At 33.5% G+C, this 15,324-nt stretch overlaps 1 protein-coding gene across 1 annotated transcript; it reads right to left on the bottom strand.

Moving 5' to 3' along the window:
• Nucleotides 1-1,979: 1,979 nt before the first annotated feature.
• On the bottom strand, nt 1,980-14,940 carry LOC130901818 (uncharacterized). The gene is made up of 2 exons (XM_057813429.1): nt 14,655-14,940; nt 1,980-2,637 (listed from the first exon to the last, which is right to left on the bottom strand). The coding sequence occupies exons 1-2, from the start codon at nt 14,747-14,749 to the stop codon at nt 2,370-2,372; spliced, it is 363 nt and encodes a 120-aa protein (XP_057669412.1). The 5' UTR covers nt 14,750-14,940; the 3' UTR covers nt 1,980-2,369.
• Nucleotides 14,941-15,324: the final 384 nt, after the last annotated feature.

Here is a 15,324-nt window from a genome sequence, read left to right as displayed (position 1 = left end):
TCAATGATATTTGCAAAGTCAATATTAATTTATTAATTATTTGCAAAAAGTAATGTTGATTGTACCTCCAGGATAATTATTAATATCCAGGATAATTATTAATATTTATTGGATTGGATGCAGATGGAATATGTATATCTCTACTAGATGTTGATGGAATCTCTGTAGATGTGTTTGTTATTTCGATACAATTTGTTTGTGTCAAGTGAACCTGTCAACTGTCAACATTGCAGTGTTACATTTAAGAATGTTAAAGTTCTCTACTCCAGAGCGTTCCGTGTTTTGCGGTACAGAACTGTCACTTTCACTACACGGAACACTCGAAACGCAACTTTCGGTTTGTAAATGAATACAGAACGAACAACTTCTAGATGGCGTCGTCTAAAAAAACATTTCCAGTATATCCGGTATTTATAAATGAATATTGGGGGTCTAACGCTTTATAATAAATATTATAATACATTTATAGTTATAAATGAAATGCCAAATGAAAGAGTAACTTAAACACTTAAAAGTGTTCAACGTGAGCAACATTTATTATACCGCTAACACCAAGCCTATAACCTAGTTTTTCCCGAACGTCAATCAGAATGTCTTCAATAATTGTTGCAACATCTGCTTCTATCCTATTTCTTAATTGGGTAATGTTAGCTAGTAGCGAAGGCTCTGTCATTAGGACTTTTGCGACCATTCTAACTGTCGGGTACAATAATCTTCAACCAATAACGAAGCTCTTCTTGCTGGAAAATTCTGTTTTGTAGTCATATTCTTCCAACCAAGGGAAGAGCAATTGATGTAGTGTATCAAGGTAAGAAGTCTCAGATGCAGTTGTTTCATTAATAAAGAAAGACCGGTAAACTTTGCGCGGGGTTATTGCACAAAAAATATTCATTTTATAATTTCGTAGCACTTGTACCATCTACAGAGGATTTTCTGAGCCCCCAATTCGAGCATTAAGCATGTTAATATATTCACTCATGTGAAAAATTGATTCATCTCCATATTAAACAAGACCGATAAAATCTTCATCGTCATGTAAAATTTCAATAGCGAAGTTGGTATGTAATCTGTAGTCTTAAAACTATCGTCACTGAAATCACTGATTCACGACTAGCCTACGTAAATAGTTTCTTTGGACTGCAATTAAACGAATTTCGTTCAACAGCCTCTTCATTAACTCTTGTTCGTCCCGTGCTCTTCCCTTTACAGAGGCAGCCGGTGTCTTCAAACTGATCATCACAAATGAACTTAATATGGGACGTTGCTGTTTTGGGGGATTGCAGCGCAAACATTGCGTGCACATGCGCTATCAGGACTGGTTCTCACTTCTTCTTTTTCTTCCTTCTTGTATGGTAGGTTTAAAACCTGTTTCTTCTTCAGTTTTAGCCTCCTGGTTCCGGATTGTTACACCATCTCTTTCTCGACCAATGCTTCTTCTGCCTGTTGGCGATTTATCCCTTGCGATACGCAAGTAACCAGTCAATTACATTTTCTACTTTGCACGTGTTTCTTATGTTTTCACTTCTTTCTCTGTCTAAAAGTGTTTCCCTGCTATTTTCCTAAGTACTTTCAGTCTCTAGTAGTTTTTTGTCGTAGTTGTATCAGGTCTTGTCTCTGCTGTGTATGTCATTGTAGGTCTAATTGTTGTTTTATATATTTTGCTTTCTGTTTCTTTTGTAAGATGTTTATTAATCCAAATAGTGCTGTTGAGGCATCCTTATTCTGACATCTCCGTAACTGGTTGTCACGAGTGCGCAAATTTTAGAGCCGTTCTTTATTAGACAGATTACTGATATCATTTATAAGTGTAAGTTCCCTGATATTCATTTATAACCATCCAATATTCAACTTATATATAGTTATAGGTCCTGTTGCCTGTTGAAAAATGGTCGACGTTCATTCTTATTCAGTACTTCACACGTGCGTGCTTTTCAAGATAAAATTAATAATGCGGGTAATTATTAAATGAAAAGCAGATGGTCTTTTTTATAAATATATTTTATATAAAAACAGAGTCATGGTTATCACTAATCAGTCACGTTTTAATAATAAACTATTTACATATTCGCCGTTTCCTCGTGATTGATAAGCATTGTCAAAATGGTGTAATCGAGGTTACTTAGCACAATTTTTGAGAAGTTTACAAGCAAATTGTTAGTTTCAACTTCAATTTAATATCTACTTTCATTTTCAATTGACTTTGTTATTTATTTTTTAATGTGGCGTTATTTAACGCTTGCATACTTCGCAAAAATACAATTTTTTGTACGATAAACATTCCGTACATAAACTTATGCGATTACAGTATTCATATTATTGCAACCTACTCATTCAAGAAGAGATACAAGTTCCGTGTCATATTGTTTTGTTCAAATAGCCATAATGGAATAATCTTTCCATTCTTCGGGTATACATGATTTATCGTTAGCTAACAGTCTTTGTTTGTGCTTGAAATAGGTTTTATTGGGGACGCCTTTGGAACAAACGCTTCTCAGGTGTTCCTCTTCGGATGCGGAATAAATCTTATAGACATCCATGTAACACACAGGTTTTCCATTCGTGGATGTGGTAGTATAAAGATGGATAAAATGTCGTTTGTCTTTGCCATCACCTTGCGGTAGACACGTAGACCGTTCACTGTAACCAAAAAGAAAATCATTATAAACTTCTAATGCCGAAAACAACTAATTTTACAGCACCATAGATATATCAGGTGTAGTTTAAGAGGAAGTGACTTTTTTGAATAATAGTCAAGTTAAGTTAAGTAAACTAAGTAGTACCATTCATGACATAGATTAGCCCTGATAACAGTTCCAAGGGGGTGGCTGTAGCCAACTATCATAGATATAAGTTTGGAAAATCGATTCTATAGTTCTAAGGAGGTTATTATTTTCGAATTCGATGATAAAACAAATGAAGTTTGAAATGTCGCAATTCTGAACTAATTAATTCCCTGAGGATGAACGAAAGCTGGACAATATATTATAAGTAGTACACTTTGGTGTTCAATTTTGCTACAATGCCACATTCACATAGGTGCCGCATCTCAAACATATTACTTTTGAATGTTTGAATGTGTTTTTACTTCTAAATGGAATTGTCGAAGTACAACTTACTTTATATAAAGGGTGTCACCCGAGGAATTAAAACTATTTGTATATGGCAAAATATGGAAAATTTCTACGTTTGGTTTTCGGATACGATCGTTTAACTAAAATAGTCGACTGTAACTATGTCTATTAATAAATTTTTGAAATCTACGTAAATTTTTAGTATACTTTTTTCGAAAAATACATACTTTTTGAGTTTTTAATTTTATTGCTGACCGTCGCAGACCCTTTTTTTTACGACTATACCCTTAAAGATATGAAAATGGTTTTCTGTTCGGCTGCTCTAAGCAAAGTGAGACATATTTGAATCTATGTTGAAAATTTTTTCATTTTATACAGGGTGTGTATAAAAAGTGTTCAAAGTTTAACTTCATAAATATCAAATTTCTTTATTTTTTTAAGTAGAACTACCCGGTTTTTTCTATTTTAATGCATTCGGGGGTAAAAACTGAGGCTGGTTCTTCGACTGGACGAATATATCGCATATTTCATATCTAGCAAGTCCCTCCTGCTTTCGTTTTATTGTAGTAACAAACCAAATCAGTTTTGTTTATTCTGACCCCTGTGGTGCATCTTTTTAGGCACAACAGAAAGCAAATTCATATAAGGTTGATCCCACTTTTCGGTTTGTAGATGGTAAGAATTCAGAAGGTATTTCCCTTTTTTTTTATCAATACCATAAACAATAAAATACGTTATGCGACAGTTCACAGCCAACTGAAGGTTACAAATAACAATTGACGGGAAACTACAGCTACTGAACGGGAGAAAACAGATGCCAATTTCGAAGAGCCCAATTTCCCATCTGGTCTCAGAGACCCGGTGATACGGTTAGAGTGTTAATAAAACAATTTGGTTTGGAAATATAAAGAAAAATATTTCAGTTACGACAAAATGTTCTGATTTCTACAATACAATACAATTGGCTCTGTTAGTTTATTCGTATTTCTGTTTAGAAGAAGTTTTAAATACAATCAATTCTGACGAAGATGCTGTCGGGGATTACATTCAAAGACTTCCAGTATTGTTACAATACTTGAAAAACTGGCAGGAGTTCGAAGGGAATCAATGTTGTCTCCGAATAATTTCATACCTTACCAATTGGCACTACAGTTTTGGCTTCCTCGACAAATCGCCTACAAACTGATATTCTCGTCACCAACGTTACCCATCCTTTCACATTCATTGTTTGTAAGTTTTCGTGAACTTGATCTATTTGATACGGGGTCTGTTTCTTTTTCTACTGCTGTATATTGTGGCATTAATGATTACTCCATTTTTTACATGTGTGTCCAAACCATCTCAACTTATCGGCTTTAATGAATCGAACCATGTTTTTATTACCTTGTATTTCACATATTTCTCTATTATTTCGGTGTCACCAATCTGCCTCGTTTATTCTAATTCTTCTGAAAATTTTTCTTTCGAATAATTTTTACAGAATCAATCTCCTTACATCATTTTCAAACCTAGTTTGCGCTAAATGTTTTCCTTTATTAGAAAATTTGATAACGTACCTAAAGTTTCCTTCGCTTTTTTCTGATGTGATAATATGTATGTTATACATCAAACCGATACTCTAGATTGACATAGATATTCTCTGCTTGCTTTAATTTGAAAAAATCTATATTATTTCGAATAATTACCGTATGACGTAAGTCAACCTTCTCTGGTTATAATAAATTGAAATACATTTCCAGTGAATCAACTAATCATATCATGAGTAGAAAAGTACATTGTAAAATCTGTTAAATTTCCTCGGAGTACGTAGTTTACCAAAATTTGTTTTGAAACCTATTCTCCAATAATCTTATCTGACACTTCCGGTGTATTTTAAATCTAAAATTAATTATGTATTTACTTTCGGTCGTCCATCCACGGGTAGACGACCGTGACACATTCAGACTTATGGGATCTGTGGGGAATAAATTTAAATTGATCACTTTTGTTTTTTATTTTAACATTTTATATGAGATTGTTAATCGACTAGAAAGCAATAATTTCATCACAATTTCTTTGTTTTCAATAAATTACGTATAATTAAAAATAAATACTACTAAAAATATATAAAAAGTAAATAAATACGTATAAAAAAAAGTTATCTTGAATACACGTAACATACAAAGTTACGAGGATGGTCACAGAAGTTCCTTGCACAACAAAGAAAACCTTGTCCTTTTACCTTTACACGTTTCCTAGACACTTTTTTAATAAGAATCGGCAAGCTCCTCAAAATAGTCATTAGATGCCGACATCAACTCTACATTGTTCGAAAATATTTGACCATCGAGACATTTTTTTAAGTCTGAGGACAGAAAATAATCTGAGGGGGCTAAATCTGTCGAATCGAGTGCATAAGGTAGCAATTCATACCAAATTCACCAAATACGGAATGTGTGAGCTGGGGTATTGTCTTGATGAAACAACTTTTTCTTCAGGAGCCAAATGCGGTCGTTTTTACTTGATTTCTTAGGTCCAATGTTGCAATAAGTTCGCATGATGATTATCAATATTAATGTCCCGAGTGCATGTCAAATTGTCGATAATTTAATTTTCTCGAGTGCGCGAATGCGCACAAGAGGAAATTATGAGACAATTTGACATGCACGAGAGGGCATTTTGGCAGACTATTTCCTGAGAAAAATTTAATTTAAAATAAACAATAATTGTTCCTTTTCTTAAAATATAAAATTAAAACCAAATGATGTTTATTAATCCTAGACGAAAATTTGGCACTAGTGCAAATTATCGATAATTTGCACTAGTGCAGTATTATCGCTGAAATTTGATCGTTGCTAGGTAAACATAAAATATTACAGCTTTTTGGTTGGCTTAAATTTTTCGAAGGAAATAGTCGAAATAATTAGATCTTATATATTAAAAAAATTGATGATTTCCATTCCGAGTCCGTTCAGGCGTTCTACCCAACCGATTTGCTTAATTTTTTTTAATGAAAGGTATTGATGCACAGATCAGCCATCAACCATCGGATTTCATCTAATTTTCACCATTCTCAAGTTATACTCAAATGCGATTTCCCCCTGTACATTACTTATGGGAATTTTTCACATACACACGTTCTATCCTCAATATCTCAGGTTCTATTCAAGATAGAGACTTCGTTTTAGTTTAAGAATACTCGCTGGAACACCTTCTTTCTTTTGAGTTTTTGAACACTTGAATCGGTTGAGTTGGAGAGTAGCTAGGCGCAGACATTCAATGTGGAGTTATGGTTTTTTTTAGGTGTTTGGCAATTTTTCTACAATCAAAGATCTATATCTCAGGTATTAATATAGCTACAGAGTTCGTTTTGGTTTAAGAACACTCGCTGAAACATCCTCTTTCTTTTGAGTTTTTGAACACTTAAATCGGTTGAGTTGGAGAGTAGCTAGGCGCGGACATTCAATGTGGAGTTATGGTTTTTTTTAGGTGTTTGGCAATTTTTCTACAATCAAAGATCTATATCTCAGGTATTAATATAGCTACAGAGTTCGTTTTGGTTTAAGAACACTCGCTGAAACATCCTCTTTCTTTTGAGTTTTTGAACACTTAAATCGGTTGAGTTGGAAAGGAGCTAGGCGCGGACATTCAATGTGGAGTTACGGATTTTTGTAGGTTTTTGGCAATTTTTCTACATTCAAAGATCTATATCTCAGGTTCTAATATAGCTACAGAGTTCGTTTTGATTTAAAAACACTCGCTGAAACATCCTCTTTCTTTTGAGTTTTTGAACACTTAAATCGGTTGAGTTGGAAAGGAGCTAGGCGCGGACATTCAATGTGGAGTTACGGATTTTTGTAGGTTTTTGGCAATTTTCCCACATTCAAAGATCTATATCTCAGGTTCTAATATAGCTACAGAGTTCGTTCTTTTCTATTAAAAATGATTTCTGATACTTATTAAATGGATTCGATGCGAGCGAAGCCGCGGGTAAAAGCTAGTTTATTATTAATTACCACTTAGTTTTTGTGACCTTTTGTTGTCAAGGACAACAAAATTAGTACAATTAGTTATTGGAATTTTTGTAAAGTAATAAAAATTATATTCTCAATTGGTGGCATTGTTTGCAAATTGTTCACCTATTATGTGTATACATTTCGTGACATCACCTATTGATTCACACATTTCATAACAGCTTTAATTATTTATGAAACCAATGAATTTGTAATTAGATGTATCGAATCCTCGAGATTTGTACCTGGGCTCCAAGTGAAGAACCAAAACAATCAAGATATGAGCAATGTAATAATGGAAAAAATATAATTATCGTAATAGAGCAAAATAAGGATGTTAAGAAGGAAGAAAAACACAAATTCACAAACTATGATATATCTACGTTAATGTAAACAAACTCAGTTACATCATAGATACATAAAATCGAATTTAAGCGGCGCTGCGTTAGGAACACAACTATAAGCTTTGTCTATGACTCATTGATATTTATTAATGTTTTATATGTTTGAATATTGAGAAAATCAGGATAATTGTCGGTGGGAAAAAGGAAATTGTTCTTCTTCTTCTTATTCATTTTTAAGATCTCACGATCTGTTAGTTTCTTAGGTTCCTCTGTATCAGTTCCTGGGAGGTGGACTACCAGCTGTCTATCCACCTCTTAGGTTATCGTCCGGGTTCTCTTTTTTCTTCCTCCTCCGTTCTTCTCACGTGGGCGAACCAGTATCTTTTTCTTTGTCTCTTGTTTTACTCGCAATAGTCCTGAGCGTCTTCATTTCGACTACCCGAAGCATGCTTTTCGTTTTGTTGCTATCCTTTCGCATGTATTCATTCGCCCATATTGTATGTCTTAAGCAGTCCGATATGGCAGTCATTTTGTTGATCTGACTTCTTAGGACCTTCACTGGGTCGTGATAACTCAACAGGTCCATACCCAGGTATTTAAATTATGAGAGTTGTTCGATGATTTTGTCCTGAACTAGTAGCTTACTTCGTACGGGCTCTTTAGCTTTTCATTTTTTCGGTGGATATAGTCATGTTCATCCGGTTCATCGCTTGACTGACCTGGCAGAATTTTTGTAGTTCCCTCCTTTTTTGCTGCGATACTGCAGAGCCCTGTTTTTACAGCGGATGCATCAATCCCAATCCTTTTAAAAGATCTAGAATGTGGGATAGCTTTAATTGCCAGATAATTGCCGCATTGTCTGTGACAGTGCCCCGATAGAACTTCTATTAGTATTCGTAGACTGTTCTTAGTTGGGTTCATACATTCAACAGATCAACTCTGGTTATAGTTTCTCAGAGTTTTTGCCTTTGTAGGTTCTCCCAATTATTGATGAGACAGGCAAAGACTCTTCAGGGAAACTAAAACCACCTTATTACAAATCTATGAAAACGATGGCAAGATTGCATGGCTTGGGCTTCAAATGACTTCCTCATCTACACTATTCTCCAGATCCGGCTCCCAGCGATTTTTTACCGTTTTCAGGCATCGAGAGGATGTTCGCTATGGAGATGACTTCTCTAATAGTTTTTATTGAAAAATAAAATCTGCCAAAAAAGGGGTTTTTCTATGTGGGCCTAAGAACTTTTTAGTCCACCTGTTACTTAAAATATTGCTCGTTCATTTTTTTATAAGTGTAATTGAATTAATTATAGATATGAACAACCAGAGAAAGAAATGAGACAACTTTCACAAAATACGAATCATAATCGCTTCATTAAGCAACTTGTTTATTTTTTAAAGAAACTAGAAATTGAGAAACATGTGATAAATTATGAATATGTCGTTGTTTACCAGACGTTTTTTGTAGCAATTACATTCTAATTGTATCAGATATATGTAATCTATTATTTGATCAAGTCTGACGTCAAAAAAGCGTTACTTTAAAAAGAAACAATATGAGAACATACTAATTTTTATGTAATAAATATATAAACAAAAAATGTATCTAAACCTAATCATAATTTGCTATTGATTTGTAAAATTGAGATATTCAATATCTATAAATATCATCCTGGTTATTTTAATGTAGCGGAATGATCCTTGTACTTGAAGAAACTGTCTCATTAATTTTTATTTCAATTTCCTCATATCTATTTCCGTCTGTATTTGCGACGTCATCATTCGATATTAGTTCAATCTGAATTTATGAACTAAAAATAATGGTTATATATATGTATAGTAATTTAAAAATAGTAAATTCCATCTAGCATCGATTAATTTCTTTTTTGAAATCCGTACTTCTAACTAACGTCTAACCAAGACTAGTATAAGATGTTTGTGGTAAATGACTGCTACAGAAATTACCGCACTATTTATTCAACTCACTCTTGGTGCATTCTATTAAGCACTCACGACAATTATGTTCATGACCACGGTCTTTCCCGTTCCACTCACTCGTAATCCTTTACCGCATGAAATACATTCATATGCTTGGAATCTTTGTTGCTTTGAGCCTTATCATACTAGCGAGGATCTTCAAAGCGGAGCGGGCGCAGCGAATAGAAGTGTGGACGCCATTTTGTATTGTGTACTTATTTAATGTAAAAAATTTATACTTATACTTATAGTGATCACGAGCCTTTCTTCAGGTGTCACTCATAATCCTAAATGTGTGTCTTTATGTCTTAAGTAAGTTTGCATAGGATGCCACAACTTCATTTTATGGAAGGTCTTGATATTTTTGACAATTTTTTTTTGGATTATTTTATTATTCGTTTGCAAAATATCACAAAGTAGTTGCTCTTCTCCATTCGATTAATTATTAGGAAGTAATAGTTACTAAATACTATCAAATCAAATATTTGCACATAGGCTTCGAAAGGAAGCTTCCATTGATATTACTTCTTATTGACTGGTTTTGCATTCTTGTATATAATCATCTTATATCTGGAACTTTGGTGACTACTTTTGCTATTAGTACGTTGTCTTGGTTTTCTATTTGTTCGTTCGTTTGTTCGGGAGTGTTGATAAGATTGATGAAGAACCAGGAGGAATTTGCTAAATCTTCAGTACCTTAGATTGAAATATTTGAAGAATGTTAACCAATGTTGGTTTAACACATCCCCTAAGTTGGATTCCCTATGAGCATTTAGGGTAGCTTTATAGATAAACAATTTGTTGGTTTATATTTTTGTCCAATGATCTAATACATTTGAAACTTAGTGTCTAATTGTCTTCTTTAATTTTCTATATGTTTTCTTCATGTGAGTTTCTGGAGCGATTGGAATTCGTGGGTGGTTTATATGGTGGACAAACACTGATTTTTTGTTGTTGATCTGTGTTCGCCACTTAATACTTGACTCTGGATAGAAATTAAATTGCTAGTATGAAAATAGAACTCAAAATTGTCTGTTTTATAAGATTTGAGAAGAAGATATACCTTGTGGAAGGCTTGAGAAATATATCATTTATTGGTGCTTTGGGGGGGGGGGGATATTCTCGGAATCCGACGTGGCGCTCCTGCGCAAAGTTTGGGATGTTTGTTCCGTGTATATTCTTTTTAGCAGAATTTGCTCAATAATTTGCTTACTGTAGGTAGCAGGCTAATAGATCTATAAGATAAGATCTCGTTCATAATCCGATAAGCTAGTTACTACATAAGCAATTTTCCTTTACATTTCTGCACCTCTATCTTCACAATATACTTTTCCAACATTGTCATCATCAGCATCTCTTCCTTCATAATCTAGTTTACTAGTGCATTTTGAATGAAGTGTGTTGTATTGAAGTTGATATTTCTTAAATGAAGTTTCGTTCTAGCTTATTACTCCTTGGTTGTTTGATCGATTTTATACATAAATTCTCGTTATAACCCGACGGCAGCATAAGAATTCACTCGAGTCCAGCACTGACTTCTCCATATAGTATTTAATTCGATTTATCTTCTTTTTCTTCACTAGATTCATCCTTGTATGATATTATGGTATCTAGATATGTGCAAAAACCTTCTATGTCGACTTATTAATCTGTTATTTTACTTTTATCCTTTTTTTGTAGAAATACTTCCTTGCTGGTTCTTTCGACCTTATGACATTGACCAACACTTTCTTGAACGAGTTATATATAATCGGTAGGCCAAAGTTCTCATAATTATTCCATATATACTGTTTAGAATTATCATCTTAATCAAAACGTTATTATCAGAGGTTTTCTGTAATCTATAATTTTTTAAAATATTGAAACAAGTCGAATTTTTGACTTTATTTATTTATAACTTCAGCTGTTTAAAGGTCGAATGAAGATCATTTAGTAAAACATCGTCCTATATAACGACATATACTTCTTTCAATAACAAATAAAGGAATAAAAAAACATTTTTGTAGATATTTCGATTTTGGAAAATACTTTTAGTAAGTGGTCACCTAATATAACCATTCAATTAAACTCAGAATTTAATTCCGGAATTTTTTTCTGGCGAAGACATCGCAAGTATCATAAATTCAAAAATGTTACATATTTTGTGTGGTCACAAGCCAGTATTTTGGCAACTCATGCAAATTAAATCATAACAAAGTATAAGGAATAGAATTTTTGATGATAAAATTGAATTTTTGAGACAAAATTTATACTAAGCAAAATATTCACATAGGATTGTCAAATCGGATAGTAATTCGCGATAAAAATGGTCATAATTCAAAATACACAAACTTAAAAAACGCTGTTTCTGTCAATATTATTTGTGTAGACCTACTAAAATTAACTGTTTTAGAAGAAGATACAGAAGGTTGAACAACTATAGCCTTGGCATCTACAAATTCCATGAAATAAAATAATTACTCAAGTTTCCAATCAAAAAAGATACCGCATATTTTGTTTATTGACAAACCCACTGAGCCAGAAATGAGCTTCGTCACTGAAGATGATTTTGCTTTTCCAGAGCCCAATCGGAGAACGTACGTCGCTTTAAATGGTCCATCGGCTTCAATTCTTGAGTGAACCTGATCTTGTATGGGTGTAAAGTAAGATCCTTACGCAAAATTCGCCATAAAGTGGTCTTGGCGATGACCAACTCTTGAGAACGCCATGGAATTGACTGATTTAGATCATTTGCTACGGACGTTTCAATGGCAGCCATATTTTCGACACTTTGACCAACCCGTAGTCTCACTGGCCCGGCAACATCACACAACGAATATGTAGACTCAAATGTTTTCACTAAACTTGTTACTGCCTGTGTACTAGGTCGAGAATTACGACCGAAAATCGGAGTTAACGCTCTTAACGTAGCAGCCACCGACTCCGTTATGTTTACTTAATAAACTGACAGTGACAGTTCGATATTAAGTGAAAAGGTGCGTTCACAAACTGAATTCAAAATTGCCCCTATTGGAAAACCTAATATTTATTTTGACATACAAGCAAACAAGAAACGAGATGATTTCCAGATAAATCTTATTTATCAGTAATTTTGGAAATTACGTATATAGGTATAAACATGTTTGCCTGCTTGGTGTATGACATCAATGTGGAATAGCAGAGTTGCAGATTGGTTGAGCTACGTTCTTAAATTTTCTAATCCCAATATTCTTTTCCTGCTAGCACACCTTAAGTTGGAATTTCTGGAACCGTTGGTTAGGATATTCATACTGAACACACTACTAGTAGTGTAAACAGTGTGTTCATATTGGCCTTTAGGGATCCTATGTAACAGTATGTAATGGCTCTTATTACGCATTACGTTCCCAAGATATTTTTATTACATTAAATGAGTTCCAGACTTATTTTTTTTTTCTTTTCCTTTTTTCTCAGCGCATATTGGTAGGTACCTATTGTTGAGGGAGCATGTATTGCGAAGAACATTCATACTAAAATAAAACATTTCTGTAGTATTCTTATTATTATTATATTTTTTCTTAAAGTAAACAATCGACCTGGAAGCTTTACAGACTTTAAAGGTCTTGAAACGACTACAGGGTCGATTTCCTTCATTGGTTTCAGTTGATTCGGCTGAGGATACGCTTTTCTCAGTATCTGAAACCACTTCCAGCTCCTCAAATATCTTCATAATGTCTATACATTTGAAAAACGAGCTCATAAAGGTTTGGTTCAGAAGAGGATAAGAACTTGTTGGCTGCTTTACAAGAACTATGGAGAACAAGGCGCATATTCGTCCAATTTGTATCTATTAACCGCGTCTTGAAATTCTACTTCCAAGTTACAGACTGCTGGCTCAATAGTTGGCAGGTAGCTAATTGGTAAATGATCCTTGAAAATCAGACTTGCAGAGGTGTCGTCGGTGGTTGCTTAAGGAGTTGTGCTGTAGTTCATAAAATACGCATCCAACTTTACTGACTAGTTTCTCTTTTTCACAACAGCAGTCAGGACAGTCTTTTTACCGTTTTAAAAAAGCTTTCTGAGGCGCCATTAGCTTCTGATCAGTAAGATAATTAGTATAGTTTCAATAGGACAACGAAATTTAAGACGGACTAGCTAAAGAAGCTGTCACGGATTTGTAAAATATTTAGAAAACATTTCTTCACATTAGAAGTGGTGAAAAGTTCTGTAGTTCTTGAGAATATATTTCACAGAAGCTTAGAGGATATACACAAAGTTATTAAAAAGTGTTTTGTTTATGATGAGAAGCTCGATATGTCGGTGTAGTGTCCATTGTATTCAATTGAAAGACAACATAAAGGCAAAGTACCTGCGTAGTTACGGCATAACAAAAAAACAAAAATTTTGGTGAAATAACTATGTTTTAGATACAGAACACTATCAGGAATATTGGCAATTGATGTAATTATTATCCAGCTATGAAATACCTGTAGAAATTTTCAAAAGAAATACCAAAAATGTATCTTCAATCTTTCAATTTCGTCTTTTTTGAAGATTTAGGCTTCAACCAATGCTGTTCTTTACCTTTTTCCTCCAACCGATACGTCATTTCCTCAATAAATCACAATTATTCCTAACAACCTCTTTTATTGTAGCAAATATTTTTTGCTTTTAGGATTTTTTTTGTTGTTTTGATTTCCCTCTTTTTCTGTTTCAAGTTCAAACAAATACAGACTTTGGAATTTTACAAAGTTTCCAATATTCAGCATCTCCATTCCGTTTTTTTGGAAAGGTACATGAAATTGAAAATAACATCTCTCTAAGATCCTGAACAGGTCTTCTGAGGTGGACTTTTTCATATATTTTAAAACGATGCGTCGCTCTATCATAATCTTTTCAAAAATAGTATTTTTGGTTATTTAGTATTGTTTAAAATAGATAACTAAATAACTTGAGAAGTAGACAGGACAATGAGAATTACAAAATTAATTAATTATAGATCATTCCAAAAATTAATAAACTAAATTAAGAAATTTGATAAAAAAATTCTTTGGTCGATAGTAAAATCATAAAACCCACCTGAAAACTTATTTCCAAGAAAAATATTTATTAGATCGGTAGGTAGAGCATTAAATTTAATTTAGAAAAAAAAACCTGTTAAAATCAGTTGTGTTTGTTGAATTTTCTCTCCCACAATCAAACTATTCTTGTTTCCAACTTTATTCAAACTAATTTTAAACTATTTCGGTTAGACGGACAGGTGTCCGTTATTAATGATTGATTCGTAAAATTTGAAAAAAAAAACTACTCACATCTTTTTCTCTGGGCACAAACTCTTGTAAATGACATAACCAATCCACAAAATTTGCAAGATTATGCCGTCCATCACTTTCACTAAAAAATTCATTTCGATTTACATCTAACCAATTTGACACAATAAGAAATTTTTTCGGAGGCTCCAGTGCAGAAATTTAGAAAAAAAACGACAAAAATATTGACAGTTTATCAATGTTTGTGTTTCGTTCGCGATCTAAGGTAAGAATGAGTTTGACAGCACCAACGATGATTATTTAAATCGGACTAACAAGCGCAGATTGTGGTTTTAGTACATATCTGATTGTGTTGCTAACACCATTCCACGCAAACAAGTTTTAGTACGTGGGCTGAGAGCAAGTACACATAAACTGTGTCTACACTGGAGTTAATAGGGGTAATAGGATAGAAATTAAATCTGATAAACTTCTATTAGTGGAAAATATGGTTGAAATAAACGGTCAATAACAACCACTAGCGTTCTAGAGAATATTTGAATGGGAAGTTATCACTCGGAAAATAGTCATAGAAATCATTCTTTTTAATCAAATAACAAATTTAATTCCACTGAAAATACTGTTATAGAATGACATATCTGTCAAACTTGAGTTCACGACTATTTGATTATAAGGTAACATCCCAACCATGCAACCATCAAAGTATTTTTTA

The sequence above is a fragment of the Diorhabda carinulata genome, chromosome X, assembly GCF_026250575.1.
Source record: "Diorhabda carinulata isolate Delta chromosome X, icDioCari1.1, whole genome shotgun sequence".
Taxonomy (NCBI): Eukaryota; Metazoa; Arthropoda; class Insecta; order Coleoptera; family Chrysomelidae; genus Diorhabda; species Diorhabda carinulata.
Note: the sequence above shows the minus strand (reverse complement) of the source record. Positions and strands in the feature narration are given on the sequence as shown.